Here is a 26437-nt window from a genome sequence, read left to right as displayed (position 1 = left end):
GATTCATACTCTACAATACATAGATTGGATTCGATCAAGCCAAGTCGATTGGCTAGGGTGGAAAATTATTGATCGCTTTTCAACAATCGGCAGCACTGCGATACTTTGTTTTTGAACACGATCATATTTCGATCAGTCAGGATATGAGATTAGAGAAACAGAGATGCGATCGATACTTCTCTTGCTTGTGTGACATATCAGTCAAATGGGTTGTCAGTTACAGGTCAGTTATCCCTATCTGAAGAGATCAATCAGCCAACGAAATGGATCATTTATCGAAACGTGTATGGCCACCATAAACCTGATTTATAGTAAATGGCCATCCTGGACTGGGGAGACGTAATGACTTCTTAGTTTGCAGCCGCTGCATTCTCCGCCCCCTGATTTCAGCTCTATTACAGCAGAGAAGTTTATTATTATCAGCTCTGATCTCTTTCCGTGTGACCACAGCGGCCAGCCCCCGGCCGGGCACAGACCAATCCAGTGCCGGGATTGGGCAGTAGGAGACCCGCCCCCTCCTCTACATGTCCTGAGCTCTGGGCTCTGGCTGTCATTATCACAATGTCCGGCCAGTTGGTGTGTGTGGAGGGGCTCCTGGGGAAACATGTCCCGGCTGAGGATCTGAGCGAGGTGTGGAGGATCCTGTACGGGAAGGAGCTCAGGTGAGATCATATGATCCCCATACAGGACTCTCTATAGAAATCCTAGGGATCAGCCTGGTGTCATCTCCTAGTGACAGCTGACATCACACTGATTTCTAAGGTCATCAGCACTAATATAGTGTGTGTTCTATGAATAAAAACACCTTCTGTATCATCAGTATGGCTTGGGAATATGGGAGATATTTGCCCAGGATACTTAACAGGTAATCGGATTCTATACATTTATACATTGTAGGCAAATGGAGTTTAGTTATTACTGCAGAACTTATCAGTACAAAACATTCGCAGATCATCTGACCCCATAGGAAAATACTGATGGCCCCAAATCGGTGACCTCTCTTTCCTTATTACTGTTAAAGGGCTTGGCTCATTCACACCACAACACATGTGCGCTGCATTGAATTTTGCTTTTTGTAATGCACGGGCATGCATTTTAAATACATTTTTTTTTTCGCCTTAATTTTCTTTGCAGTGTGATGCACTTATGGGCGTTTGTGTACATTTGAACATGTTGCATTTGTGCTGAAAAAAGTAGTGCATGCCGTACTTTTTTTTTTTTTTTTTTAATTTACGTACGGCATGCACTACTTTGTAAATTATTATTATTATACAGGTATTTATATAGCACCAACAGTTTACGCAGCGCTTTACAACTTGAGGGTAGACAGTACAAATACAATACAGTAGGAATCAGAGATGAACCCAAGTTTCCAGTAATACTGGCCCACCCCCCAACTCCAGTGCTGCCATCCTGTAAAATGCAGCACATGCGCAGCCTTCAGGACCAGGCAGGGACCTGCGGCACATCTACGCACTCTGCGCATGCACAGAAAACCTGGGACCTCCATGCCTGTGGTGTCTTTATGAATGCACAGATGTACCTCAGGTAACCATGGGGCCCTGAAACCCTACTGAAGCCCTTGAAGTCCCTCTCAAAAGTGAGCAGTTGACAGACGGCTGGGAGGCAATATATTGCCTCCAGATCGTCTGTTCTAAAGTGATTGTAAAGGCTTACATTTTTTTTTTTTTTTTTTTTTAATAAAATAACAAACATGTCATACTTACTTGCTCTGTGCAATGGCATTGCATAGAGAGGCGGATCCTTTTTTCTGGGGTCCCCCGAGAGCAGCGCTGGCTGCAGATGGACACACTGTTGGGTCGATATAGGACTCAGGTAAGTATATAGCAAGGTGAGGGGATGATGCACTTACTGAGACGTGTTTTTTTTTTTTTTTTTTATCCTAAAATAGAACTATAGGCAAAACTTTTTTCATTTTGGATAGAGTAAGGGAGGGTTATAACACCCTGTCAGATTTTCTTTTGCCATCTGTGTGCCATTGCAGAGATTTCTCTTCACTTCCTGTCCCATAGCCAAACAGGGAGTGAGGGTATCCCCTGCAAATTAAGGGAATTCCTTGAGGACCCCCCAGGTCACCAGAACTATTGTCCCCATTGGAAGATTTCCCCTCTTATTACTTTTCTGGGGACAGTCCAAAATTTGGGATTCTTTTTTACTTTCACTTTTATTGATAATGGTAAACAGGATAAATCAAGAGGGGGGAATCGCCCAACAGGGGCACAGACAGCAATAAAAGCTGACAGGTGTTCTAATCCCTCTCCACTCTATCCAAATCTAATCAATTTACCAATATCCAAATTAAAAAAAAAAAAAAAAAAGTTTTGCCTTTAGTCCCGGTTCACATAGGTGCGATGCGGGAACACTGCGAATCCAGTGCGGGTTCCCGCATTGCATCTGACTCACAAGGCAGTTCACACTGCCATATGCGAACTGCTGGGAGTGTCAATACAATGTTAATGACTCCCCCATTTCAGTTCGCATAAAGCAATGTGAACTGACAGTTCGGACAGGAATCGAATCGCATGGGTATGAACACCCATGCGATCTGATTCTAGTGCGGACCAAAAAAGGGTCCTGTGTGAGTTTGGTCTGAATGCGATGCGAATTCAGCCATACTATCTGTGCATTGCATGTGTCCTTCAGGACCCCCCTCTCTTTGCATGTATCTTTCAGGACCCCTCTGTCTTTACATGTGTCCTTCATGAAACCCCCACCTTTTCTGCCTTCAGTTAATCAACTTCTGCCGAGCAGGGTAGCGACACACTGATCGACATTTCACTAGTCCCTGCTGAACCAGATGAATTTCGATCAGTGTATTTACAAGCGTCAGACGGCTAAGAAAATTGTTCTCAATGCACAGCCTGCAAAGAGGTATTTATGACTAGTGCAACATTTCACCTCCTATGTATCTGACATCAGCTCTTCTTGATTGGAACTGTCACAGGGGTACCAAAACAGTGTCTACAGCAGCCTCTGCATCCTTCATGATACAGTGAACAATTTGTGTTATCTTCACATACATTCAGATTTTCTATGTTTAAATAGACGAAGAGAAGTCATCCGCTGGCAGCGGAGGACTTGTTCCAGGCCCCCTCCTTAGCAACCAGCTATATACAGTGTATTTTACAGTGTGTTTTTTAAAGAAAAAAGAGTAAAATGCATGAAAACTACATGCAAAAACGGATAAAAATCTCTGGTTTAAAAACGCTAAATGCACTGAAATGTGCCTGAAAAATGCATCAAGCGTAGCCACATAGATGTGAACGGAGACTAAGATCCTTCCTTTTGGGACCCTCTTCTACTGCCAGGCCCCACAGCAGCTGCACGAATTGCTATGACTATTGTTACACCAATGTGGTTAATGCAGACCTTCTGCTAAGTGATTTTATTAGGGAGCATATCATAATGTGCAGGTCGCAAATCTATACCATATTTGTGGGCTTGATTTAATACTGAAAAGCAGTGACAGTCCCATTGATCTCTCCTAGGAAATTAGATCTTCCAAGCTCTGCTGTCAATGCTGCATCACAAGAAAATTTTGAAATCAAAGGCTATGTCTTTGAAGCTGCTTTAGAACAACTACGAAGGCCTCGAACTGTTCGCGTGGGACTGATCCAGAATAAAATCCAGTTGCCAACTACTAGTCCAGTGGCAGAACAGGTACGTTAATCAAATATATCAGATCAGTAGCTTCCAGTACCAAAATCTTGACATGGAACTGTTAGGGATTGGTGCTGATGCCTTCTGTGCTCTAAGAGGTTTTCCCTCTCTTCCTGTCCCAAAGACAACATTGTGCCATTACAGGAAATCTGGGGAAGTTCACTTTTTTCTCTTTTCACCTCCCCTGGAACAGATAGGATGCCTATCACCAGCAGTAGGTGCCTACACTATCATGCAGAAAACTATTGCCTGGGCACAGGTTTGCATTCACTGGTAGCTTGCATGTTAATGGGTCAAAGGACATGTGCACTTTAAATGCGTGTATTCTGCAGACCCTCCTCCATTTGCTTTTATCCTTCTCTTTGCATGTATCCATCAGGACCCCTCTCCACTTGCATGTGACCTTCAGGGCTCCCTTCCCTTTGCATGTGTCCTCCATGGTCCCCTTCCTTTGCTTGTATTTTCAGGAACTCCCTTCCCTTTTGCATGTGTCCTTCAGGAGCCCCCTTTGCTTTGAATGTGTCCTTCAGGATTCTCCTCTTTGCATGTGTCCTTTAGGACTCCTCTTCCCTTCGCATTTATCTTTCAGGACCCCTCTCTCTTTGCATGTGTCCTTCAGGAACCCCCTCCTATTTCTCCCTTCTGACTTGCAGCTCTGGGGTCCTATGTTTAAGTCAGTCAGCTGAAAAGTGCGCTAATTTCAGGTGTTGGGTGAAATGTTAGGCCTCTTTCATGCAGGCTTTCCGATCAGATCTGCCTATAATTTTTTGCAGATGGACCTGATTGGAAGCTCCATGCAGCTCTATGGGCAGGTGGATGTAAATGGACGTGTACAGTGGGGAAAATAATTATTTGATCCCCTGCAGATTTTTTTAAGTTTGCCCACTTACAAAGAAATTGAGGGTCTATAATTTTTATCATGTGTATTGTAAATGATCAACAGAATATCAACCAAAAATAAGTATTTGTTCCCCAAGCAAGATATTACTTTTTTGAGTCATGCTGGAAGACCCATCCACGACCCATCTTCAGTGTTCTGGCTAAGGGAAGAAGGTTCTCCTCCAAGATTTTACAATATATGGCCCCGTCCATTGGCCCCTCAATGCGTCAAAGTCTGTCTGTACCTTAGCAGAGAAACGGCCCCAAAGCATAATGTTTCCACCTCCTGTGCTTGACTGTAGGGATGGTGTTCTTAAGGTCATAGGTGAGTCGAGGTAATACCAAAGAGCTCAATTTTCGTCTCATCTGACCACAGCACTTTCTCCCAATCCTTCTTTGAATCATTTAGATGTTCATTGGCAAACTTTCGGCGGCCTGTGCATGTGCCTTCTTGAGGAAGGGGACCTTGCAGGAGCTGCAGGATTTCAATCCTTAGTGGCATATGGTGTTACCAATGGTTTGTTTGGTGACACTGGTCCCAACTGCCTTGAGATCATTCACAAGCTCCTCCCGTGTAATTCTGGGCTGATCCCTCACTTTTCTCATGATCATCCTTACCCCATGAGGCAAAGTATTGCATGGAACTCAAGACCGAGGGCGATTGATGGTTATTTTGTATTTCTTCCATTTGCGAATAATCGCTCCAACAGTTGTCTCCTTCTCACCAAGCTTCTTGCTAATGGTCTTGTAGCCAATTGCAGCCTTTTGCAGATCTACGATCTTGTTCCTGACGTCCTTTGACAGCTCTATGGTCTTGCCCATGATGGTGAGGTTTGAATGGAAGAAAGAGATTCTGTGGACAGGTGTCTTTTATACACATAACAGGCTATCATTAGGAGCACCTTAAATTGACAGGCCTAATCTGTGCACAACATGAGCACATACTATAGCCAGTCTGTGGGAGCCAGAATTTTTGTTTGGTAGGGGATCAAATACTTATTTTACTCACTGAACTGCAACTCAATTTATAACATTTGTATTGTGTGGTGTGTTTTTTTTTTTTTTTTTTCTGGATTATATTCTGTCTCTATCCTTTTAAATACACCTATTAATTGTAAAATTATAGACCCTTCATTTCTTTGTAAGTGAGCAAACTTACAAAATCTGCAGTGGATCATATCATTATTTTCCCCACTGTATCTGTTTAAATCCTCCTACCTCCAAGTCGACCCAGGCCTAGAAAAGGCCTACATCCTTTTCTGTTCTTGCTGACCTAAACTTGATGGATCTGAGGTAGCCTGACACAAGCCAATTTTCATCTGGCTGCCCAGAGAGCCAACATAGATCCATGAGAGTCCGCTGGTCAGACACCAACTAGTCAGGTGCGGATGTCACAAAACTGATATCTGTTCTGGTCACCTCTGATTCTGCAGGAGATCTGCTTACCAATCCCCTGATGAATGGAGTCGACGGCCTGTGTGGAAGGACCCTTGGGGTTTTGGTAAGGGCAAAGTGAAGTCTTAGGTTAAAATTAACAATTAGTGATAGGTTTAAGGCCTGGGACATTAGTATCTGACTTGATATACATTTCTATTTCTGGTGTGGAAAGTCCATACTGAAAACCAACATAGCAGTATATATACAGTATGTCTGTATATGTGTCACAGTGATGTGCTCTAGTTATGTGTTGGCCCTTAGCAGGGAGGGGAGTTGGTGCCTGAGGAAAGTCCAATGTTCACAAAACTGCCAAGATTACAAAAAACAGGAAGAGGTAGAAGAACAGCTCACTGGAACATGGAGTTTATTTTTTAACACCCCCCCCCCCCCCAACTTTTTTTTTTTTTTTCCTTGTAACATTTCACAACCTAATGGTAACACCACATAAAGGAGAGTAATACAACTGTAGGACTTCTTGGTAGCATAAAATAAAGTAGATTAATAAAACCCCAAACCCCATGGTAACCCTAAATAAGGGGAGATCAGTAAACACAAGAATATTTTAGTTCAAGTTGAGCACAAATGAGAAAGTAAATATAGTAAGCAAGTCCCACTTTGTATAATAACAAGCCATATGTTTTCCTCAAACATATTAATAAAAAAAGATTGAAAACGAAAAATAGATAATGTTATCTTATAATAAAGTTACATATCCCAGCTTTTATTGTACCATGAACTTGTGTTAAAAAGTATCCTGTTCTTTGTATTGCTTCCCTTGTGTGAAATACCTGGTGAGCCTGCCAGTCCCCCTACTTTCCTATTTCAAACTGACCACTCTAGGCATAGAAGCTCATCTATCCCAGGGTGGTCAGTTTTCTAGTTGTGCTGAGAGCACAGCCTGCTTGTCTTCCAATGGTAAAGACTTGTGCTGACACATCCCCCTGCACAGCTATTCACTGGGAAGATCAGTGTCCTGCTGTTTTTCTGCCTCCTGCTTTTAAATTGAATTGGTTGTTTTAACAGGTAAGGGTTCACATATAATTTAACATCATGAACCATCCTATGAGACCAATGTAAAAGATAAAATGTATATAAGTAGTTATTTTGTGCAAGCCATATGATAAGCAAAGTGTAGCAATCCATCTACCTGCAATAAGGAAATCAGTAATGATAGAATGTGTCCAATGAATGCATTACTTCCACTGTTGACCAGTGGAGTCTATCCAAGATCAAGTGATCATGTCCATATATATGGCAGTCACCACTGCATTTATCTGTACACCAATCTTTAAAGTGCATGATACCAAAAAACTGTTGCAGTGGCAAACCATTTAGTTTAAAGGTATGCAGAAACCGATCAGGCATAGATCCCCATATGTGGATCAAAAGAGCCCAAAGTTGCTACCAAGGGGAGACACGCCTTTCGTTCAGGACCCATCCCTGGAGTTCTATACACTAGGGTTATATACTGTTATAGCTCATGGCATTTTTGAACCAGCCTTTTTACAATCCTTCAATGCCAGACCATTTTTCAGTTTTCAGTGCTGTCCATATTTTTATTTATTTTTACATTTATTTTTTCTTAAATTCTTTTTTTTGTTTTAAACAAGGTATATAGCATACAATAGTATACACAACAGTTATAACTGTAACCACAAGTACAACACACAAAACGGTAGATCAGAACTACTAGTACAATACCAAAAATTATGTTATAGACCTCCAAAAAAATCACATCAGTATGGAATATGCAACTAAGTATTTTTGATAACAATAACCAGTCCCCTGAAGTTACAATAGGTTTATGACCGGCATCATTTTAAGAGTATGGTTCTCCATCTCTAAAGGCACCCGCCAGAGAGTACTAAGGTACATAAAATGTACAATATCCACAATCGGACACAGTGGACATATCATTCACTCAACTTCCCCAAACCTTATCAAACTTGTCTGACATACCTCTACTGGCATAAGTAACCTTCTTCTGTAAGGTAGGGCTTAACAGAGCCATAGGGTGCTTCAGTGATAAACTAATGATTTTCCTGGCATAATACAATAGCAAGGTAAGTAAGGTATGTATCACTTTCTTAGGGGCTAAAGCATCCACCTGGCCAATAAACAAATTGCAAGTGCTGTCATAGTTTGACGGTTATTCGCTCATGCAACACCGTAAGCCAATGAATTTTATATCCTTTTCTGAGACAGAGCTTTCTTTTGTCAGTATTTAGGCCTCTTGCACACAATACTCCTGTTTGAGCATTTATTTTTTCAGATGTTTTTTTTTTTTATTTATTTTCGTGCATATGCGTTCGTGCAATTTTCACGCATGTGCAGAAGTGTGTTCTCGCATTTACAATGTCAATGGACAAATCTGCATGGATTTGAGCGCAAATGTACACGCGAATGCACACAAAAAATGCTGATTTTCTTTTTTTACTGAAGAATACACGGTGCTTGTTTACATGTCTGTGTGCATAGGTACATTACAATTAATGGCCTGTATTTTAGCTCAGTAAAAAAAAAAAGCTGTACTGAGCATTTTCAAACTGCAGTGTGCAGGAGGCCCTAACGTGGTTGTAAACCTTAAAAAAAAAAAATAGTAAAGGCTTCCACCTGGTTCAGTAAAGGATGTCAAGTCATCTGTGCCCAGTCTTGCCACAAACAGTTAACCCATCACTGAGAAATTCTCTCCGCTTTCTTGCAGAGTTAAAAGCCGACACATGAGAAAAATTTGTGTCGCCACACTCTCGCTGCTGCGACTAATATCTGATGTATTTCTCTCATGCATGAGAGCAGAGGGAGTGTGTCCAGGATTCCAGCAGCAGATCACCTCCTACACACAGGTGCGGGTTAGCTTTGACACAAACACATTGACGGGGCTGTGACTGGGCGATGACTGCCGTGCACGCATCTTCCTATGTCCGTGCATGAGGCTCAGCCTCGCACCTCTGCTTGCCGGGAGGAGTGTAGAGATAGGAGGGGAGTCCTGTGATGTCACACCTCTGCTTCCCAAGCTTCGGCATTAAGACACGCCCACCCACATCCAATGTTTACAGGGCTCATACAGGTGCGGGGAACAAGAACTGTAAGGTAAAAGAAACATTGGAGATGTGAGTACATTACTATGGTGCCTTTTTATATTAGATGCCCTGCGGGTTTACAACCACTTTAAAGCCTAAGTTTACCTTCAAAGTAAATACAAATTCAGCACAAGGGACATTACTTGCCTTCTGTGTGATGTGCTTCTCCTTCTTCCGGTTCATCCAAGGTTACTCGAATTGAGGTGCTGTCGCAGGCTCTCTATGACTTCCTTTTCCATCCAGCTCCTCTATTCATAGGTGCTGTTTACTACAGATTTTTTTTTTTAATAAAACGCAATCTGTGAATGGGGGGGGTGATTGAAAGGTCCACCCCCTCCATTCATAGATCACGTTTTTTATACATAAAAGCTGTAGTACAGCTTCTTTGAATGGAGCAGCTTGGCGGAAAGGATGACCATAGTCGAGCACTCTTGATGGGAGCCCTTGACAGCTCCTCAGGTCTATTAACCCTACTGCATCTGCGGGGTGTTTGACTGTGGATTGGAGGAGGAAGATTACTATTGAACTAGAAGATGGAAGTGCAAAGGACACATCTCTCTGAAAGTAAGTAATGTGCTTTATGCTGATTTTTTTTTTTTTTTTTTTTTTAATTTTTAATTTTATTTAGTAGGTAAACTTGAGCTTTAATACTCACTCACTAAAATATGGAAATAAAACCTTTTCCTTTGCTTTCTGTTAATAAACATATCAAATAGAGCACAGTATATACCACCCAAAATAACCCTTTTTTTTTTTTTCCTAAATCAAATCAAATTTTTTGGACATGAAGACATTTGCTGGTGTTTGATTATAAGATGTCACTTGGTAATGGTGGACTGGATACATTATTGCATAGATCATACACAGAGGGAGAAGGAGGTGAAGGGGTATAGGTCACCTACAGTGGCAGGGTGGAGAATAGGGTTAATCCAGTCACATACAAAGACGGGCTGGAGATCAGATGTTTAGAAATCCCAGTCTTAGTCAGTAGGGTTCAAAATTGAGTTGGCCCACCCTTTGCAGCTATAACAGCTTCATCTCTTCTGGGAAGGCTGTCCACAAGGTTTAGGAGTGTGTCTATGGGAATGATTGACCATTCTTCCAGAAGCGCATTGTGAGGCCCCAGTCTGAGGTCCAGAGCACTCTGCAGCTGGTTTTCATCAAGTATGCCTCTGTACATTGCTGCATTCATCTTTCCCTCGATCCTGACTAGTCTCCCAGTTCCTGCCCCTCAAAAACATCCCCACAGCATAATGCTGCCACCACCATGCTTCACTGTAGGGATGATATTGGCCAGGCGATGAGCGGTGTCTGGTTTCCTCCAGAGATGAAGCTTGCCATTCAGGCCAAAGAGTTCAAACTTTGTTTCATCAGACCAGAGAATTTTGTTTCTCATGGTCTGAGAGTCCTTCAGGTGCCTTTTGGCAAACTCCAGGCGCGCCATTGAGTGGCTTTAGTCTGGCCACTCTACCATACAGGCCTGATTGGTGGAGTGCTGCAGAGATGCTGTGACCATTGTGTTCTTGGTCACCTCCCTGACTAAGGCCCTTCTCTCCTGATCGCTCAGTATGGCCCACTCTAGGAAGAGTCCTGATGGTTCAAAACTTCTTCCATTTACAGATGATGGAGGCCACTGTGCTCATTGGGACCTTCAATGCTGCAAAAAGTTTTCTCTGCCTTGACACAATCCTGTCTCTGAGGTCTACAGGCAATTCCTTGGACTTCATGGCTTGGTTTGTGCTCTGACATGCACTGTGGGAACTTATATAGACAGGTATGTGCCTTTCCAAATCATGTCCAATCGACTGAATTTACCACAGGTGGACTCCAATCAAGTTGTAGAAACATCTCAAGGATGATCAATAGAAACAGGATGCACCTGAGCTCAATTTTGAGTGTCATGGCAAAGGCTGTGAATACATGTAATTTTTTTTTTTGTGTTTTTTTTTTTTCTTTTTTTTTTTATTGTTAATAAATTTGCAAAGATTTCAAACAAACTTCTTTCATGTTGTCATTAAGGGGTATTGTTTGTAGAATTTTGAGGAAAATAATTAATTTAATCCATTTTGGAATGAGGCTATAACATAAAAAAATGTGGAAAAAGTGAAGTGCTGTGAATACTTTCTGGATGATATATATATATAATTAGTTATACAGTATCTCACAAAAGTGAGTACACCCCCTCACATTTTTGTAAATATTTTTATTCTTTCTTTTCATGTGACATCACTGAAGAAATGACACTTTACTACAATGTAAAGTAGTGAGTGTACAGCTTGTATGACAGTGTAAATTTGCTGTCCCCTCAAAATAACTCAACACACCACGCCATTAATGTCTAAACCGCTGGCAACAAAAGTGAGTACACCCCTAAGTGAAAATGTCCAAATTGGGCCCAAGGTGTCAATATTTTGTGTGGCCCTCTTGGGCATGGAGTTCAGCAGAGATTCACAGGCTGCCACTGGAGTCCTCTTCCACTACTCCATGATGACATCACAGATCTGGTGGATGTTGGAGACCTTGCGCTCCTCCACCTTCCGTTTGAGGCTGCCCCACCGATGCTCAATAGGGTTTAGGTCTGGAGACATGCATGACCAGTCCATTACCTTTACCCTCAGCTTCTTTAGCAAGGCAGTGGTCGTCTTGGAGGTATGTTTGGGGTCGTTATAATGTTGGAATACTGCCCTGCAGCCCAGTCTCCGAAGGGAGGGGATCATGCTCTGCTTCAGTATGCCACTGTACATGTTGGCTATCATGGTTCCCTCAATGAACTGTAGCTCCCCAGTGCCGGCAGGACTCATGCAGCCCAGACCATGACACATCTACCACCATGCTTGATTGTAGGTTAGACACACTTGTCTTTGTACTTCTCACCTGGTTGCCGCCACACACGCTTGACACTATCTGAACCAAACAAGTTTATCTTGATCTCATCAGACCACAGGACATGGTTCCAGTAATCCATGTCCTTGGTCTGCTTGTCTTCAGCAAACTGTTTGTGGGCTTTCTTGTGCATCATCTTTAGAAGAGAGCTTCCTTCTGGGACGATAGCCATGCAGACCAATTTGATGCAGTGTGCGGCGTATGGTCTGAGCACTGACAGGCTGACCCCCCCCCCCCCTTCAACCTCTGCAGCAATGCTGGCAGCACTCATACGTCTATTTCCCATAGACAACCTCTGGATATGACGCTGAGCATGTGCGATCAACTTCTTTGGTCGATCATGGCGAGGCCTGTTCTGAGTGAAACCTGTCCTGTTAAACCGCTGTATGGTCTTGGCCACCATGCTGCAACTCAATTTCAGGGTCTTGTCAATCTTCTTGTAGCCTAGGCCATCTTTATGAAGAGCACCAATTCTTTTTTTCAAATCCTTAGAGTTTTTTGCCATGAGGTGCCATGTTGAACTTCCAGTGACCAGTATGAGAGAGTGAGAGCGATAACACCAAATTTAACACACCTTCACAATTCACATCTGAGACCTTGTAACACTAACGAGTCACATGACACTGGGGAGGGAAAATGGCTAATTGGACCTAATTTGGATATTTTCACTTAGGGGTGTACTCACTTTTTGTTGCCAGCGGTTTAGTCATTAATGGCTGTCTGTTGAGTTATTTTGCGGGGACAGCAAATTCATACTGTTATACAAGCTGTACACACACTACTTTACATTGTAGCAAAGTGTCATTTCTTCAGTGTTGTCACATGAAAAGATATAATTTAATATTTACAAAAATGGGGTGTACTCACTTTTGTGAGTGTGTGGACTGTGTATATATATTTATTTATCTATCTACAGTTGCGATAAAAAGTATGTGAACCCTTTTGGAATGATATGGATTTCTGCACAAATTGGTCATAAAATGTGATCTGATCTTCATCTAAGTCACAATAGACAATCACAGTCTGCTTAAACTAATAACACACGAATAATTAAATGTTACCATGTTTTTATTGAACACGCCATGAAAACATTCACAGTGCAGATGGAAAAAGTATGTGAACCCCATAGACTAATGAGATCTCCAAGAGCTAATTGGAGTGAGGTGTCGGCCAACTGGAGTCCAATCAATTAGATGAGATTGGAGGTGTTGGTTACAGCTGCCCTGCCCTATAAAAAAACACACACCAATTCTGGGTTTGCTTTTCACAAGAAGCATTGCCTGATGTGAATGATGCCTCGCACAAAAGAGCTCTCAGAAGACCCACGATTAGGAATTGTTGACTTGCATAAAGTTGGAAAGAGTTATAAAAGTATCTCCAAAAGCCTTGCTGTTCATCAGTCCACGGTAAGACAAATTGTCTATGAATGGAGAAAGTTCAGCACTGCTGCTACTCACCCTAGGAGTGGGCCTCCTGTAAAGATGACTGCAAGAGTACAGCGCAGACTGCTCAGTGAGGTGAAGAAGAATCCTAGAGTGTCAGCTAAAGACTTACAAAAGTCTCTGGCATATGCTAACATCCCTGGTAGCGAATCTACGATACGTAAAACACTAAACAAGAATGGATTTCATGGGAGGATACCACAGAGGAAGCCACTGCTGTCCAAAAAAAACATTGCTGCACGTTTACAGATTGCACAAGAGCACCTGGACCACAGCGGTACTGGCAAAATATTCTGTGGACAGATGAAACCAAACTTGAGTTGTTTGGAAGAAACACACAACACTATGTGTGGAGAAAAAGAGGCACAGCACACCAACATCAAAACCTCATCCCAGCTGTGAAGTATGGTGGTGGGGGCATCATGGTTTGGGGCTGCTTTGCTGCGTCAGGGCCTGGACCTGAAAGAAAAATGAATTCCCAAGTTTATCAAGACATTTTGCAGGAGAACTTAAGGCTATCTGTCCACTAGCTGAAGCTCAACAGAAGATGGGTGTTGTAACAGGACAACGACCCAAAGCATAGAAGTAAATCAACAACAGAATTGCTTAAACTGAAGAAAATACGCCTTCTGGAGTGGCCCAGTCAGAGTCCTGACCTCAACTCGATTGAGATGCTGTGGCATGACCTCTAGAAAGCGATTCACACCAGACATCCCAAGAATATTGCTGAACTGAAACCGTTCTGTAAAGGGGAATGGTCAAGAATTACTCCTGACCGTTGTGCACGTCTGATCGGCAACTACAGGAAACATTTGGTTGAAGTTATTGCTGCCAAAGGAGGTTCAACCAGTTATTAAATCCAAGGGTTCACATACTTTTTCCACCTGCACTGTGAATGTTTACATGGTGTGCTCAATAAAAATATGGTAACATTTAATTCTTTGTGTGTTATTAGTTTAAGCAGACTGTGATTGTCCATTGTTGTGACTTAGATGATCAGATCACATTTTATGACCAGTTTGTGCAGAAATCCATATCATTCCAAGCGGGTTCACTTACTTTTTATTGCAACAATATCTATCTATCTAATACATATGTGTATGTAAAGTTGTGTTTTTTTTATTTATTTTTTATTTTTTCGGGGGGAGAATTAGGCTGGTGGGCCTTAAGATGATGTAGGTTGTTTTATGCAATGCTTTAGCACCTATACCCTGATTGAGAGAGCAGAATTCTGTTACTGTATGTCAGTGTCACAGAAGATATATTTAGAAAGAGAAAGCACTAACCTTCCTCCTAAATCACTGATGCCTTTCCGTGCTGTAGGCAATATTGGTGATGCGTGTCATAGCCTGTACACAGGCCTAGATGTGTGAATATGCCATACCTGCTAACTATACATTTGTAATACGCAAAGTGATCTGAAATTTTACAGCTTAAAACATTTTGTGGGGAATACAAAGCTGGGAATGCATTGCCGAGGTTGGATACATGACTGAATTCCAGGCATGGCAATGCTGCCAAAGAGACATTGGGTGGAAGCCATCTACCTCACTTCTGTTCTATTTGTTCTAACAGGTTAATGCCCTTCACAGACGTATCGCAGAGATTGTGGATGTAGCGGCTATGTGTGATGTGAACATTATCTGTTTCCAGGAAGCATGGAGTGAGTCTACCCATAATGTACAGAACCAGCAGCTAAAGTATACCTGTCACAAACGTATGCAATTTATAATATGTATATAATGAAGAATCCATAGAATCGGAAGCACAGGCTGCTTGAAGTGGTATGCAAATTACCAGATTTCTTGAATTAGCCAATTTTGCTTCCACTATTAAGCTGGCCATACATGGATTGGAATTCATCTGGTTCAGCTAGGACTGGCCGATTTTTGCTCCATGTATGGGCAGGCTGGCTGGCTGTACAGCTACCAATCCACTTCTGTACAACCAGCCTGTCAGTTTTTTCTTAAAGGATCAGTGACACCGGCTATATCCGGCAGCACTGGTCAGTGTATTCTGATGACAGAGAAATCTCTGCACTGTGAGTTAAAATGGCACAGTCAAAGCAATTCCCCCATCCACATTGAGTGTTTTGGATGGGAGATTCGGGTCATTTTCTTTCCCTTCAACCTGCTGGTTGAATTAAATAAAATGACTATTGAATGGGCTGCCTTAGCTTCCCAAGTTTCCCTTTTGCACTTTGAGCCCACTCCCACAATAAAGAAGCATGAAGGGGGGGTAAGCTAGACTTTTAGGTAGGAGCCAAGATATGCAAATCATTTTAGCTTCCCTTTTATAGCTAGCTCTACTAACATACAGTTATAACTGGAAGCAACCTAATGTAGCTTATGTAGATTCTCATAACTTTCATAATTTTTGAACTACCCAGTTATTTTTACAATAATCACTTCAATACCTCCATGTGTTTTAAAATGATGGAGTGGTTGACCTGTATTTCTTGAGTGCCGGTTATAAAAAGCCTTTTAGAAAACACACACAGGCAGCCAGTGCATCCATGAATGGCTGTGATTTAGAGTCTTCATTGGAATACAGACACAATGTACAGATCTGATATCCAAGCAGGTTTGTACCTTGTGATAGCTGCAGGGCTTTTTTTTCTGCTGGAACTTGGTGGAACTCAGTTCCACCACCTCTGGCTCAAGCCCTCTGCTCCCTGCTCACCACTATTACTTGAAAACACAAAAGTCCAGCTTCTATGCTTACAAGTGACATACAGAGGTTAGAGCTGAAGAGGGGTAAATGTGAGCTGTTGATGGGGGATGCAGAGGTAAGCAGCTGTGGAAGAAGGCCGAATTCTGCACTCTGTGTATAGCTCACCGCTAAACTCTGCACTCTGTATGCAGCGCACCCCTGAACTTTGCACTATTTACATAGCATACCCTGAACTCTGCAGTCTGTGTAACCCCCTCCCTGATCTCTGCACTCCTGGTATTTAATGACCCTGTTAAGACCCTCCCACTGCTAGTGAAGTTTGACCACACCCACTATTTGATGCGGTTTGGAGGGTGTGTGTAAGGGGGGGGGGGGGCATGATTGAGTTCCTGTACCTATTTTCCGAGGGGGGAAAATGGCCCTGGATAGCTGTAATGGCCAAATACAGCCATCACAGATGTAAACACTTTGGTGTTTACATTTAAGAACCCTCCCCTTATTCTAGAAATGGACGAAGTGAGAATTTATCAATGAAGGGATCATAGACATCATCAGATTCATGGGGAAGAGTTTTAATGAATTGTGAGGTGTGTGTTTTTTTTTGTTTACCCCTTCATTACCCTCCTCTCCTGTGCATCTCTACTTCATCTGGTCGCTCTATGTCGGTGGTTCTCACTTTCAGTCCTCAAGTACCCCCAACAGGCCATGTTTTCAGGTTTTGGGCCTGTTGGGGGTACTTGAAGTCCAAGGTTGAGAACCACTGCTCTATGTGACCTGTATATTAACCCTTTCAGCTCCATCCTCCCATTGTGGTGTTACCTGTACCTTAACCCCTTCACCTCTTCTTCCCTCTATATGATCTGTACCTGAACAATACACTGTATCTAATTCACCATTACCAAGTTCCATGTTTTAAACACCGCAATAACAGCATGTTTCTTCACTTCCAAAAAATTGTGGCAAAAATTGAGATCACCTTGGGGTGTCTACTATCCAAAAAAGGGTCATTTCGGCAGTGTTCGTACTGTCTTGTCATCATTATTTGATGTGTTTATAAGAAAAACTAGGGGTTTTTTTTTTTCCTTTTTTATATAGTAAAAAAAAAAAAATTCCAGTTAATATTAAATATCACCAAAAAAAAGCTCTGTTTTAAAAAATTCATTTGGGTACAGTGTTGCATGTCCGAGAAATTGTCAGTCATCATCACAGCCCTGAGAACTTAAAATGGTCTGGCAATGAAGGAATATTGCAGGCTACTACTCTGGGGTGGGCCATCCTATCATGAGCCACCTAAAAGAATGAATCATCCAAGAGCATATTATTAGTATTCATATTTACAACTTGGACACAATTGAGTGGATTGCTATGCACGTTATATAGATATTAATAAAATCTGGGGAACCAAGAGCCGCCAAATTTTATAAATAAGGGAATCCCATTCCCAAAAAGTGGGGCAGGTCCCTGCACCCAATCACTATTTACAACATAAAGAACAAAGAAATAGGTGATACCCAGGATTAGCATCTATTTCTTCTTTATATAATTTGGTTTACTGTGCATGTAAATTATATTCATATTTTCATATTTGTACATGAAAATATGAACTGCTACGGAGAGCTGTACATCTGAGAGGCATTTCAGTGTCACTGTAGATGTTGGCATTTGATTTTAGATCAGTTCTAAGCAATTTAATGATGTTAGCACAGCTGTATTTGACCCCCGTGCACAGGAGTACATAAAGGCAAGCTGTGGTCAAGGTTACTGGACTCAAAGTTTTTATCTGTGCGTTTCACATGCATTTCCTTCTCTATCTCTTACTGGCAATAGGAAAGCCACCCCTTGAAAGGAGAATTTGAATTATCCAGGTTAGAGGTAGCCAAGTGTTAGTGAAGTAAATGTGTAACATGCTGTTATACTGTAACAAGATGACCGCGCTATGAAAACAACTCGGGTTCAAGGACAGGCAGAGGATTCTGCTTTTGTGTAGTCAGGGGCTGTAACAAAAACTGTTACAAGGGTTCATTTTTACCTGCTGATCTGCCTTCCTTGGAGCGTCAGCTCCTAGAGCAGTGATGGCAAACCTTGGCACCCCAGAGGTTTTGGAACTACATTTCCCATTATGCTCACCTACACTGCAGAGTGCATGAGCATCATGGGAAATGTAGTTCCGAAACATCTGGGGTGCCAAGGTTCACCATCACTGTCCTAGAATAACGACGCTCACTCATGCAGGTCACTGTAGGAGCAGTGTCAGGGCCGCCTTTTTAACACGGGCAAAAGGGGCAGCTCATTCATTGTTGTGGGGCCCAAAGCAGGTTCCCCAAATACTTTTCAAGGTGTAGCAGGTACAGCCGATTCCCATGCGTTTGGAGGCGGTATCACCCACCAAATGTGTCATGCTGTTTCGTTTTTACAGCTGTGAAGCAAAGCATTACAGATGTGGCATGTGTACAGTTCTAAACTTCTGCACTACTTCTAGGTGAGTGGTTCGTGGGCATTAAAACCACCTGCTTTTACTGCTCCCCTGCCTGCCTGTGTGAACAATCTTAGTTGTCACTGGAAAGATGTCCCCAATAGAAGATTTATCCTTACCTTGTACTCTGGTGACAACTGTAAAGTTTTGGATTTTCTGTCCCAGTGATTACAAGGAAAAACAGAGGTCAAATATACTCAGCAAAGAAACAGACTAACAAAAACCAGACAGAGGTTTTAACGCCTCCCTGCTTCATCCAAAACTTAAAAAAAAAAAAAAAAAGTTTTGGGCTATGCATTTAATTTAATTACACTTTAATACATCGTTTTGAATGTAGCATTCCTTATTCCTCATTCCTACTTTCTTACCTACTTACCTGAACCAGGCGTATGTCTTCTTTTTTTTTTTTTTTTTTTTCTTACAGCAATGCCATTTGCTTTCTGCACCAGAGAGAGGTTGCCATGGACAGAGTTTGCTGAATCGGCTGAGAATGGAGCAACTACCAAATTCTGCCAGGAGGTAACAATAGAGCAGATTACCCCTGATAAACCCTTTAGAGGTGTTTGTTCAATGACTGCCTGAACATTTGTTTGGTGTCACTCATAAGCATATGAGGCCGAAGCTGACATCAGACTTAGGCCTCATGCCCACGGACGTTTTTTATAGCGACTTTTTTGAGCATTTTTATGCAGCTTCAAAACGCCTCTCCACGTTAGACTATGGCCTCATGCCCACCATGGCATTTTTGAACTGTAAGTGGCATAAGCGTTTTTAAGCTCCAAAAAAAAAAAAAAAAACAGGACCAGTGCGTTCTGAGGCTCCAGCGCTAGAGCTGTAAAAACACCAGACACCGGTAAAGGGTGTTAAACGCGATTTAACGGGGCTTAACGCTGTATACACAGCGTTATGCACAGTCCAGCGTTTCTCTGCCTCTATTCAAAATCAATGGTTCCCTATGGAAGCCCATTGATTTGAATAGAAGTCACACCAGAAGTCGGATCGAGATGATCCGACTTGTGGTGCGACTTGTGTGCTGAGAATCTTGAAGGGGAACCCCAACAAAATTTTGCGTGAGGTTCCCCCCAAGATCCATAGCAGAGATTCTCAGCACACAAGTCGCATCATCTCGATCCGACTTCTGGCGTGACTCCTATTCAAATCAATGGGCTTCCATAGGGAACCCTTGATTTTGAGTAGAGGCAGAGAAACGTGGCTGAAAGCTAGCGAGGCTAAACAGGCATCGATGCCAATGCAAAACGCAAAAAAATTGCGTTTTTAATGCTGCTTTTTTCCTGGCGTCGGTACTAGCTTTGCAGCTTGGTTTTTTTTTTTAAATGTCCGTGGGCATGTAGCCTTATAACTCCAAGGTACATAAACTAAAGCCAGCCATAGACGGTTTAAATTGGCCAGATCAGCAGGGACCAGCCGAGATTCGAACCATGTATGGGCAGGTTGAATGTACCCAAGGTAATCGATTGATCAACTTAGGTACAACCAGCTTGTCTTAGAACACAATGGCTCAGCGGGAGGGGGGGGATTCCCATCAACACTGACCCGTGGTTGCAGGAAAGAAAATTGCTCCATCTATAGCCAGCTGAAGGTTTTTTTATTGTGAGAAGATTCCAGTAGCCTATGAAAAAGTGTAATGTATGGGATGTTGATACAAATAGAACGTCACACGCATTCCTGCAAGCTGGAGGAAAATTCTCAATATGTTCTGTAATGGATTAAAGAAGAAGCATAGCCAAAGCTTGACAGCTAGACTTTTATATGCAAGATGTTCTTCATTATTAAATATAGCATATGTGTTCATTTACCAAAATATTCTGTGAATGTCCAACTTTGAGAAATGTTGATTTACTATTTATTGATTCTTATGTAATGCCCTCATTGTCCGTTAATGTTTTCAGCTTGCAAAGAAGCACAACATGGTAATTGTTTCTCCAATTCTGGAGAGGGATGAGAGCCATGGAGATACACTATGGAACACTGCTGTGGTCATATCAAACACAGGTGCCGTTCTGGGGAAGACCCGTAAAAATCACATCCCAAGAGTGGGAGACTTCAACGAGGTGAGATCACCAAATATACTGGCGAAGGATTTCTCCCAGCATTCTCAATCTGGTTTGGAAATGTGCTTACTGGCTGAACATTTCCATAAAGTGGAACCATATGCATACATTAAAACAATCATAAGATAGCTTAGATAGTGCTATTGATCAAAGTAAATAGAAAATATGGTTCTAAAACCTGATTTTAGTTGTTGAATATGTCCTGGCACAGTTCCATAATAAAGAGGTTGCTAATATAGGTGGGGATGGACCCCAGTATGTGCTTCCCTTGAACTTGCTGGTGAGTCCTTCACCTGTAGGGAGAGGGGAGGTATTCTCATGTATTCTCATGTAAGTAACTAAAATGGACTGATTTGCTGTGTATGGGTGAGCGTTGTGGTAGTTTATTAATTCTTCCTGTCAGATTGTACCTGGTTGCCGTACAGGCACACAGATACACAGAAAGATCTGCAGAAGATCTGCATGGCACCAGCGATCTCCTGATCGCTGGTGCAATGCTTTACAGGCTCAAAAAAAAAAATGCACAATTTTTTTACCTGCAAAAAAAATGTGTATTTATCATTTTTTTTTTTTTCTAAAAAGTGAACGTATCCTTTAAATCAGATTTTTAGTCTGGGATTGCTGGATTCCAAGGTATTGCTGGGGAATTGTCACATTAGAGGGAGCAAGGTCACAACAGCCTCTATGCACAGATACTGTTAGTTGGGAGAGGAATGTTATGGTTTATTGTTGTATCCTCTGCAAACTTTTGGTTTGGACAACTTCAGCCGTCTCCTGGTGACCTGGGAGGCAGCATCACTTCTCTGTCATGTGGCCACTGTTATTGACTTTCACAGCAGTTGTCCCGCTGGCTCTCAATCAGAAGCTGTGACCGAGAACGTTCGGTGACAGCTTGGTCAATGTGCTGGGGGTATGCAGTGAGCTTTTTTCTGTTGCCATATACTGTATTTCACAAAAGTGAGTACATCCCTCACAGCGTATAACACGCACCCCAAGTTTAGGAGGGAAGTTTTAAGGAAAAAAACTTGCATTTGCACTTGCAAATGCCCATCAATGCAGCCTTATCAGTGTCCATCTGCAGCCTTGCCCATCATTGCAGAATGGTCAGTGTCCATCTGCAGCCTTGCCCAAACTTGCAGCTTGATCTGTTTTAAATTTTTAGCACCGCAGAGGTAGACAGAGCCGGATGTCCTGTGTACTCGGCTCCTCTCGCAGTCCCGCCCCTTGGCCCGGCTCCTATGATGGACACAACACCGGTCCGGCGGGACGTAAATGCTAGGAGGCGGGACTGGGCATGACTGCAAGCCGACCTGAGCCTAGCCGAGTACACAGTACACTTGGCTCTGTCTATTTCAGCGGCACTCCTTCCCCTCCGAGGCAGTGGTTTGGTGTATAACATGCACTCATGATTTTGCCCTTATTTTAAGGGGAAAACAGTGCGTGTTATACGGCGATTAAATACGGTATATCTTTTCATGTGACAAAACTGAAGAAATTTACACTTTTCTACGATGTAAATTAGTGAGTGTTTAGCTTATATAACAGTGTAAATTTGCTGTCCCCTCAAAATAACTCAACACACAGCCATTAATGTCTAAACCGCTGGCAACAAAAGTGTGTACACCCCTAGTGGCAAAGAACTCTGAGGATCTGAAAAAAAGAATTGTTGCTCTACATAAAGATGGCCTAGGCTATAAGAAGATTATCAAGACCCTGTAACTGAGCGGCAGCACCATGGCCAAGACCATACAGCAGTTTAACGGGACAGGTTCCACTCAGAACAGGTATCGCCATGGTCGACCAAAGAAGTTGAGTGTGCATGCTCAGTGTCATATGCACAGGTTGTCTTCGGAAAATAGACGTATGAGTGCTGCCAGCATTGCTGCAGAGGTTGAAGGGGTGGGGGTCAGCCTGTCAGTGCTCAGACCACACCCTGCACATTGCATCAAATTGGTCTGCATGGCTGTCGTCCCAGAAGGAAGCCTCTTCTAAAGATGATGCACAGGATAGCCCACAAACAATTTGCTGAAGACAAGCAGACTAAGGACATGGATTACTAGAACCATGACCTGTGGTCTGATAACACAAAGATAAACTTATTTGGTTCAGATGGTGTCATGCATGTGTGGCGGCAACCAGGTGAGGAGTACAAAGACAAGTGTGTCTTGCCTACAGTAAAGCATGGTGGTGGGAGTGTCATGGTCTGGTTCTGCATGAGTGCTGCTGGCACTGGGGAGCTACAGTTCATTGAGGCAACCATGTGCCAACATGTACTGTGACATACTGAAGCAAAGCATGATCCCCTCACTTCGGAGACAGTATTCCAACATAACGACCCCAAACACACCTCTAAGATGACCACTGCCTTGCTAAAGAAGCTGAAGTTAAAGGTGATGGACTGGCCAAGCATGTCTCCAGACCTAAACCCTATTGAGCATCTGTGGGGCATCCTCAAACGGAAGGTTCGGGGAGCACAAGGTTTATAACATCCACCAGGTCTGTGATGTCGTCATGGAGGAGTGGAAGAGGACTCCAGTGGCAACCTGTGAAGCTCTGGTGAACTCCATGCCCAAGAGGGTTAAGGCAGTGCTAGAAAAAATGGCTACACAAAATATTGACACTTTGGGCCCAATTTGTACATTTTCATGTACGGGTGTACTCACTTTTTTGCCAGTGGTATAGACATTAATGGCTGTGTGTTGGGGGGACAGCACATTTACACTGTTATACAAGCTGTACACTCACTACTTTACATTGTAGCAAAGTGTCATTTCTTCGTTGTTGTCACATGAAAAGATATAATAAAATATTTACAAAAATGTGAGGGGTGTACTCACTTTTGTGAGATGCTCTATATGCTTTCTGCTGTCAAATTTCTAAAACAAGCCATCACTATAAACCTTGGAGCAATACATCCTCAAAGTTAACAAAAAAGTATCACCTTTTTAAAAATCCTAGTTGAATACCCAATGGACCAAGTACATGTGTATTTGCTGAGCAACTGGTCAGACAGCTTAACCCCCAACCCCAGTAAACAGCACTGTGAGTCTCCCAGCCACTTGCTTGCCCATCTTTCTGCTCTATAGACTTTCACTTTCCTTAGTTTTTTCTGCTGCTTACCTTGTCGCACTTTCTTATTCAGGGTTTAGCTTGTCTCCCCACTACTTGCCTTTCCCTCTCATCCCAGGACCTATACTGTTCACATGACTATTTCCACTAATTTCCTTCTTTTGTCCTTTTTTTCTTTCTGCACAGCTTTTTCTTCTAGACTCTTCACTTTCTACGCAGTCAATACTTGTTATAACATCTTTGCCCCACCACTATCTCGGCTGCGCCCCTTGCTCCTCTTTCTCTTCTAGTTTATATATCCAGCATTATTCCTTGGCATCCTCTGTTGCCTGAATGTGCCTCAAAAGACTTCTGCCACAGTCAGCACTGGTAGGGCTGTGTGATCTGCCTGCAGGGCTGGCGCTACCACTAGGCAAACTAGGCGGCCGCCTAGGGCGCTCTGCTGCCTAGGGGCGCCCGGCCACTGGTTTCCCTACTATCTGTCTCCGTGCTATCTACGTTTTCGGTGCTGTATCATAAATACCTCTGTAATAAATGTTACGACCTCTAGTGGGCGCTGCTGGGATAAAGCGTGCACATCTAGGGGGATGCAGGGGATGCCTCTGCTGCCTGTTGCTCAGGCAGCCGCTCCGTAGTGTCATTATAGAGGCGCAGCACTGGAGGACATGTCCTGATGGCATGGAATCAAACATCCCCTGCGCGCCTCTATGATCAATGCGCTCTACTCCAGCCGCATGCTTCCTCTAGCGCTGACTTCTGCCACACTGATGCTCGTGCAAAGGGGGTGATTCAGGGGTGAAGCCAAGGGGGTGGGGGCGGCAAAATGAGGTTTCACCTGGTGTTCCAAAAATCCTTGCACCAGCCCTGTTTGTGTACTGCTAGTATACATACAGTTGTTGGCAACTGAGGATATCAAATGTTTACTAGCCCTGCCAGTTCTGACTGTAGCAGTATAGTTTGTAAAACTTTCTACTCAGCATCCTCGGTTGCCTGGAAGCGCTTTTGGGTAGTACCGTAATACAAACTTTTCTGCCACAATTAGTCCTGGCAGGGCAAGCTGGAACACTGCACAAAATCTTTTTTTACTGAGAGAGGGGGTGGTGGCTACAGTGATGTCTCCCCCATTGGAACAAATTTGGCTTCAGCCCAGGGTGGAGTTCTACAGCCAGCATTAGAGTTTGTTAACCCCCCCAAAAAATGGATTCTGCACCTTTAAAGCATGTTATATGACACAGTGCTTGTCATTTGGCCCCCTGTAACACCTAAAAAACCTGTCTGATCCTGACAGTTTCTCCCCTCCCCTCTGCAAACTGACCACGGTGTATCATGGCGGCTGAGACCAGACACCATGGTCAGTTTACATGCCTCTGTCATCAGCCACCTGCTATCTGCTCTCCTCTCTGCTCCTGTGTCCTCTCTCTCCCCCCCCCCCCTGTGAGCCGCCCCTCCCTCTTCCTGCAGCTGTCATAACACTAACCTGTATACACTATCAGCACTGCCTCCCATTGTAGTGTCCCCCTCTGTGAATGATTTATAAATATAATGCCTCATTTAAGAGCCAAGATTGCGATCACATGACCAGCCAACTCTCTCCTCCTCTCCTCCAAACTGACATCAGCAGAGGAATCTCAGCCCCGCCCGCCGCATCTGTCAGAGGAGGAAAGGAGAAAGCTGGGAAGTCATGTGTTCGCAATCTCGGCAGTAAAATGAGGTATTTGCAGCATTTATTTTTATAAATCATACACAGAGGGGGACACGGCAATAGGAGGCAGTGCTAATTGTGAATACAGGTTAGAGTGGCTTAACAACCACTTTAAGAGAAATAAAAAGGTGTTTTTAATCAACAGGGCCACAGATCAAAAGAGTGTCAAGTGCTATATGCACTTGGTCCCCATGGGATCCAAAAAAGCTTTTTTAATGTTGTGGTGGGACCTCTCTTATTTTTCACCTTAGAAGTGAAGCCCTTTGGACTCCCAGCCATTTGCTATAAATACCACCTATGTTTTCTTAGAGAACCAAGTCACTTAAAGCGTTTGTTACCCCAACACTTCATATTCCTGATATGTGCCTGCTGTACCATGTACTTGTATGATAAAGTATACTCTTTGTATTGCTTCCTTTCTGTGAAATCCCTGGTGTTTCTGCCAGTCTCTCTGCTTTCCTATTAAAAACTGACCACACTAAGCAGGAGAGCACACTGGTCACTTTTCTAGCTATGCTCTCCTCCAATGATCGAACTTGTATTTACACGCCGCCCCCCGCCCCACACAGCCATTGACTGGGAAGCTTAGTGTCTGTGTCCTCTCCTCTCCCACCCAGCTCTTATGCAGCTGAGAACAGTGGGAATGTGGTCACTTATACAAAAAAGGGGTATTTATAATGGTGTGGGTTTTTTTTTTTTTTTCTTTTTATATACCTTTTTTATCGGCGTATAATACGCGCCTTAAAATCAGGGGAAAATCGTGGGTGCGTGTTATATGCCGATCCCTGCTGATTTTTTGCGATCGCGCCGACATACACATCCGAGTGTACAGATTTAAATATCGGCGGACTTGGCGAAGGGTGGAGCCGAGATACGCAAAGCTGAGTGTACTCGGCTCTTTTCGGCTCCGCTCACCGTCCCGCCCAGTCCCGCCACTGGGCGTGACTGTGAGCGGAGCCGAAAAGAGCTGAGTGCATTCGGCTATGTGTATCTCTGCTCCGCCGAGTCCCTCTGCGGCGCCATATTTAAATCTGTACACTCGGATG

At 43.1% G+C, this 26437-nt stretch overlaps 1 protein-coding gene across 1 annotated transcript in view; it reads left to right on the top strand.

The window, feature by feature from the left end:
* The first annotated feature begins 484 nt into the window (after nucleotides 1–484).
* The window catches only part of UPB1 (beta-ureidopropionase 1), a 42536-nt gene continuing 16583 nt past the window's right edge, over nucleotides 485–26437 (top strand). The window contains exons 1-5 of the mRNA XM_073629233.1: nucleotides 485–662; nucleotides 3510–3681; nucleotides 14978–15065; nucleotides 18973–19067; nucleotides 20459–20620. Of these exons, the coding sequence (XP_073485334.1) occupies nucleotides 562–662; nucleotides 3510–3681; nucleotides 14978–15065; nucleotides 18973–19067; nucleotides 20459–20620 (618 nt within the window). The 5' untranslated portion in view covers nucleotides 485–561. The remainder of the gene's footprint in view (nucleotides 663–3509; nucleotides 3682–14977; nucleotides 15066–18972; nucleotides 19068–20458; nucleotides 20621–26437) is intronic.

The sequence above is a fragment of the Aquarana catesbeiana genome, linkage group LG01 (assembly GCF_042186555.1).
Source record: "Aquarana catesbeiana isolate 2022-GZ linkage group LG01, ASM4218655v1, whole genome shotgun sequence".
In the NCBI taxonomy this organism is placed as follows: Eukaryota; Metazoa; Chordata; class Amphibia; order Anura; family Ranidae; genus Aquarana; species Aquarana catesbeiana.
This window is presented reverse-complemented; position numbering and strand designations above follow the sequence as displayed.